At 48.5% G+C, this 6192-nt stretch overlaps 1 protein-coding gene across 4 annotated transcripts in view; it reads right to left on the bottom strand.

The window, feature by feature from the left end:
* Kiaa0556 (KIAA0556 ortholog) overlaps positions 1-6192 on the bottom strand; it is a 171147-nt gene that overhangs the window by 8981 nt on the left and 155974 nt on the right. For all 4 annotated transcript variants that reach the window (XM_021197601.2, XM_029542828.1, XM_029542815.1 and 1 more), the window contains 2 exons: positions 5320-5497; positions 611-776 (listed from right to left, as the gene is read on the bottom strand). In XM_021197601.2, coding sequence (XP_021053260.2) covers positions 611-776; positions 5320-5497 — 344 coding nt within the window. The remainder of the gene's footprint in view (positions 1-610; positions 777-5319; positions 5498-6192) is intronic.

Genomic DNA, 6192 nt, shown 5'->3' with positions numbered 1-6192 from the left:
CACACACACACACACACACACACACACACACACACACACACATCCTGTCCAGGCAGGACTCCTCCAGCCATGCATGGGATCTGCCAGCATACTGAAAAGACCTAGGAGTCTTCTGAGGCCACTTGCCATCCCCGCCTTTCCACCAGCAGTTTGAAAGAGTGTGGGCTTCATGCTTTACAGACCAGACTCTAGCTGTGTTGCCCCCCAAGAGAATGGCAACCCTTCCCAGCCTTCCATAGACCCTTGAGAGGTGGGGCAGTAGAAGCAGGGTGGGAGCCCGATGAAATGAGGTGCACACACAAGCCTGCCAGACAACACCCGACCCTCCCCAGCGTTAAGTGGACACCAGGCCTGCAGCTGACACACAAGCCTGGACAGTGTGGGAAGGGCACCCACAGTCACAGAAGAAAAAGCTCTGTGATTCCCCCAGGCTGCCCCAGGCTGTTGGCGACATTTGCTGTGTGCAAAAGGAAGTGCAGCTTGCTGTCTCCCTGGATATCAGCCCCCTCCATTCGGAAGGTTCTGGAGGATTTATGCTCCTCTCTAGCACCCACACCAGCCATTCATCATGCTGCCTCCCTGACAGTGGACTCCGCTCTGCCCAGCTTACCCCTCGGTAGGTGTCCTCGGGAGATTTATTGTAGTTCCAGAGGCGCAGGCCAGCAATGCTTTGGGCTCTGTCAAAGTGGATCATAAGCACATGGTCCAACCCAGGGGAAAAGGGGATCAGCCACATGTGCTCATCCTCGGTGGTGATGTTCATGCCATCGATTAACCTGCAGGCAAGGAGGGCAGGTCAGCAAGACAGTGGGAGACCTCCAGGAAGCCTGCTTCCCTCAGCCAGCTGTGTCTTGGAAGGTGGAGAGCGGTGAAGTCAAGGGGTAAAAACAGTGTGTGCTCAGGAAGGTGCTGAGACACACTGGCCCTCCACAGCTCAAGAGAGACAGCTGTGTCCTCCTTGGGAATCCCTCTGCCTAGTGACCCCAGGGTGGGACACTTCTGCTAAGTATTATTATTATGTGTGTCAGGAAGGTTGAATGTAGAACTAAGCTCATCACAGAGCTGTGATGCAAGTACCCTAGGATGAGCTGAGTTAATGGCATCATGAGGTGTTGTGGTGTGGCCAGGCAGGCAGACCACAGGAAGCAGGGACCAGCTGCAGGCTGGGAATGAGGTCAGCGTCGGTGCTCAGAAGGGGTGCACTGGGTGGGGGTGGGGTCTTCTCTCTGTTGTCCAGATGATCTGCAAGATGTAGAGGCAGTTTGGCAGAAGTGGATCCCTTCTCTTTTGGTGAACATGAGGGAACCTGGCAGACCTAGGCCGGGAGCAAGTGCCAGAAGAGGCTTGATTGTGATGAGCTAAACCTGCTTGGTAGCCACAAGTCTAAATGCCCCAGGGAAACCCCAGCCAGCAGGAGGGGCTTCCAAACCAGTTACCTCAGCCCCTCTGCATCTATCTCTGCCTCAGCCCCTCTGCATCTATCTCTGCCTCAGCCCCTTCAGCCTGGACCCGACCTTTGTCCTCTGTTGTGGTATGGCCACTTGAAGACCCAGACTCAGAGATAATCAGCCCCCCCCCCCCCGCACACACACTGTACCCTTGGACCCTAGGGATCTTGAGGGCTACTAGGGATTTTGAGGGCGACTATACTGTGAGCAACTCTGGCTGTGGCCACAATTCCCATATCTAAAATCAACTTTTCCTCTTACCATTTGATAGTTTGAGGTTTGGAATAAATCTAAGTGTTCATCCATGGAGGTAAAGCGTTCTCTCTCCTGTGCTCTAAAAGGCTGTTATTAAATTGATGGATGGTGTGTCTTACAGTTGCTGGCATGTTAAAACTGAGGAAATTCAGCAGGCTGACCCTGCTGTTTGTGAAGGAAGCTGGCTGCTGCAGACTGCTGTTTCCTTCCAAAGCAATCACTTCTGTCTTGGGGACTGGCTGCCAGCAAAACTGTTGCAGAGTTTTGGGAGAGGGGACACTGGAGGTAGATGGTAGACAGGCTGGTGGCAAAAGAAGTCTCCTTTGCAGTCACCTCCTGGCTCTGCCCATGAGAGACTTAGTAGCAACAAGCCTCTCTCATGCGTAGATTGGGGGTCTCTAAATGCTATGGACACTATCAGGGCCCTGTCATTGCAGGGATATGGTAGAGGCCAGGTCAGGCAAGAGAGGCAAGAAGAGCCTGGGCCATCCTGTCATAGCCAAAGGCTGGGGAGGGGCAGTCAGTAGAAGAATGCTTGCCCTACTTGCAAAAGCAGCTCTGGTTTCTAGCCCCAGAACTTCAAACAAATACATAAGTGAGCACAAGTACTCCCAGAATCTGAGATCACCAACAGGGAGAAAAGATGGCTTTAGGTCAAGCCCCATGCCCAGCAGCAGAGGGCCAACAGAAAAGGTACTCAATACCATCATCTTTGGAGGTTCTTTGTCTCATGTTTTGTCAGGACATTTTAAAAAGTCTTACAGGTCCTTCGCATTATGGCTCCCAGTTTTGTGCTTTTATGGGATTCCTGTGTGTACAAATGTGTGTCTCTGTTTGTATAACATTCTTATGCTTTTTCTTTGGTCCTTTACTTCTGTTTGTTTTGTTCTATTCCCATTTGTTTGTTTTTGTATTATTATCTCACTTATTATTATTCCTTAGATCCCTGTTTGTTTTTTAATGAGGCAGAAAGGGTTTGGGTCCTGATGAGAGGGAAGGAAGAGAAGAAGTAGAAGGAGTTGGGGGAGGGAAGCCATAATCAGAATGTGGTTAATGAAAAACATCTTTTTGTTTTTGTTTTTCAAGACAGGATTTCTCTGTGTAGCTCTGGCTGTCCTGGAACTTGGTAAGTGGCCTTGAACTCAGAGATCTGCCTGCCTCTGCCTCCTGAGTACTGGGATTAAAGGCATAAAACACCACATCTGACTGAAAAATCTTTCAATAAAAGAAAAATAGAAAAAACAAACAAAAAAGAAGAGATGAGTTGGTGGTATACTTCTATAATCCCAGCACTTGAAACTGAAGAAGGAGGATCTTGACCTTGAAGTCCTGTTGGTACACACAGAGACCCTGTCTTAAGAAAAACAGAACCTTGGAGGCAGGGAGTGCTCTAGTGTGAAGAGAGCCTACAGACTGGGAACCATGAGGTGTGGACGCTCCAGAGTGAAGAGAGCTTACAGAATGGGAAAAATGTTTGTCAGCTACAGATGGCAGGATTAAAGAGAAAAGACCAAAATGGCCAATAAGTATTTGAAAAAAAAACAAAAAACCTCATAATCCCTAAGGATCAGGGAAAACTACTTTGAAAATCCATCTCACCCGATCAAGACCACAAATGACAACCAATGCTAGAGAGGATACAGTGAACAAGGAACCCTCACTCCTGTTGTTAGGAGTCATACGAATAATTACAGATGGTTTCAAAGCCCCCCAAATGGATCTACCATATGTCCAGCTGTAACTCTCCTGGGTTTATACTCAAAGGACTGTACATCAGCATAGCACGAGATGCTCACACACTGGTATTTACTGCTCTGCTACAACATACAGAGGCAGGACGTGGACTGAATCTAGGTGTCCATCAATAGATGGTAAAGAAATGTGTTCCATACATGGAAAGGAATTTTATGTATCCATAAAGAAAAATGCAACCATAATGTATTTGCAGGAAAATGGATGCAACTAGAAAGTTAAGAGAAGCAAACCAGACGCAGACTTCCTTGTCTATATGTCTTCTAGTTTATGGAGCCTAAACCTTAAATCACATATGGGTGCATTCCTGTGCATTTATATTAAAGAATTAGAAAGGGTTTCACTGGAGGGAAGGAAGGGATCCTCAGAAGGGGATACAAGCATAATAGACTATACTTAAACCATGGCAGCAGTCGTGGCTTAACAGGAGAAGAAAGGAGGCTAATGGAAGGATGGGAAGGGAGGGACAGTGAGGACAAAGTGTGATGTCGTGAGTGTGAAGGTGCCTTAATGAAACCCATTTCTTTGTGGTCTAACCTAAAATATAAAAATAAACGAAGGAAAGAAGGAAGGAAAAATGAGAGAAAGTTCACTGAAGCTTGAGGGCTTCTCGGAAACGAACGGCACACTTTATTACTGGATCTTGGCTTAAGTACACAAACAGGTATCACTACCTACAGATCTAGGTGTGACAAAGACATTGAGGGTGGCCCTGGTCAGAGATATACACAGGAATGTTTAAGGATGACATTAAGACTGGGCTGCTGGGATGATCTGGGGGCATTGGTCAAGTAGGTGATGGAACGGTCAAGCTGGGCAGGTGTGGGGGGAATCTTCTGCAGCTGGCCAGAGGTAGCTTGTAGGGTCAGTCTAGGTCTGCCAGCTGACCTGCCAGGATCTACAGCCCATGGTGACCCCAAGCAGTCAGTGCTAGCAGGACTGAAGGCCACAATGAAGGGACATCTTAGAGGGACAAAAAGGACACAGCCAAGACAAGGGGCTACAATATGACCACTCTACTGTCAACCTGTAGCCATGGGGGTTACTGTCATCATTCTATGGGTAAAGAAACTGAGGCAGAGGAGAGGCCCAACTCAGTTAAGTGCTGTGTTGGCATATCCCATAGCCTATGTCTAAATCATAATTCCACTTAACCAGTCTGGGCACTTTTGGCCACCTTCTGACTTCAGCTTGTTCCTCTGTACATAGGGACAACAATAATGAGTCTTAGTGTATGCTCTGGTTTTCATGGACGTCTGTAATCTACTAGCAGCTCAGTGTCTGGCACTTACCACTCCAGTGTGGCACTTGCTCTATTGGTTATTCTTGTTGTCTTCACTGTTATAATCATGAGGTTTGGAAATTAAAGCTGAGAGCTTTGAACTCCCATCCTCCAACTGTCCTTGCCTCTAATTAAGTCACACAGCTGTTTAGACAGGAGGCCAAGTGCCAGTCATGATGAATGACAGATGTCTGTGGATGGATACTATAAAAAGCTTGCCCATTCACCTGGCCATGGCCTCTGGAATGTGCAGGAAGCAAAACAGCCATAGTGGCCAACACAGACTTTATCACCTTCAAGTTTGTGAAGGGGAAAGGCCTAGGGCAGGTATGTGCAAGCAGAGTGGGTCACCACCAAGGTGGACAGACTATGCTGAGCGAGGCCCTCACTGAGGCCAGTGTGATATCACAGCATGCAGCATCTGCAGATACACCAGCCCGACTTCTTATCCTGACTGCTCTGTAACAGGGGTCACTTGTGCAAAGGCTCAGGTTTTGGCCACATGCTGTCCCAGGCAGTATCTGATGTGCCTGATGCATGTCTCTAGATCCCAACTGCCACAGTCAAGCTTCTAATACTTACTTGTCCAGGGTCCGTGAGTCATCATTGTACTCGGGCAGGTCATTTAAGTCCCTGGGAGAGGCAGAGAGCTGGTGTGGTTGAATGGGCAAGGCCTCACCATCCTTGCCTACTACTTCTAGGCCAGTGAGTCCTATGTAGTGCAGGTCCCCCCAGGAGGCTGTCAAGTTTAGTCGGAGGCCTGTGAGAAAGGGACATAGACAGTCACCATCAGATGCTCTGGAGCCAGCAGAGAGCCGTCCTTCAGCCTTTCCATGGACCTTTTCTCAGGTGTCCTCAGGCTGCCCACTCAGGCCATGCTGCAGGCAGGGAGCCACATAGCTGGACCACGTCACACCATGTCTCCTACCCTGTTAGCTCTTTCATGTTGTTTTGCAGCGAGGTGTTCCTTTCCTGGCTTCATCACACATCAGGACCCTTAGTTCTACCCAGATGATCTTTCCAGTGTTCATTTTTCTATGTCTTTCTTGTGTCACAAGGCTGTTCCTGTCCTCTGGACTATACTCATGTTTCAGAGGCCAGGCCAGTGTTGCAATCACAGCCTGCAATGTCTTTGTATACTTCCTCTACCAACCCCCAGAGGCCACTACTCAGTAAATGACCAGGTGGCCTGGCAGGTGGCTGACTCCTTAAGGGAACAACCTCACTTGTCTCTCTAGACTATTGTGTACCCAGTGTCATGGTTTGTATATTCTTGGACCAGGGAGTGGTACCATTTGGAGGTGTGGCTTTGTTGGAATAGGTGTGACTTGGTTGGAATATGTGGGTCACTGTGGGTGTGGGCATAAGATCCTCACCCTAGTTGCCTGGAAGTCAGTCTTCCACTAGCAGCCTTTGGATGAAGATGTAGAACTCTCAGCTCTGCCTATGCCATGC

Source organism: Mus pahari, chromosome 1 (genome assembly GCF_900095145.1).
Source record: "Mus pahari chromosome 1, PAHARI_EIJ_v1.1, whole genome shotgun sequence".
Classification (NCBI taxonomy): Eukaryota; Metazoa; Chordata; class Mammalia; order Rodentia; family Muridae; genus Mus; species Mus pahari.
This window is presented reverse-complemented; position numbering and strand designations above follow the sequence as displayed.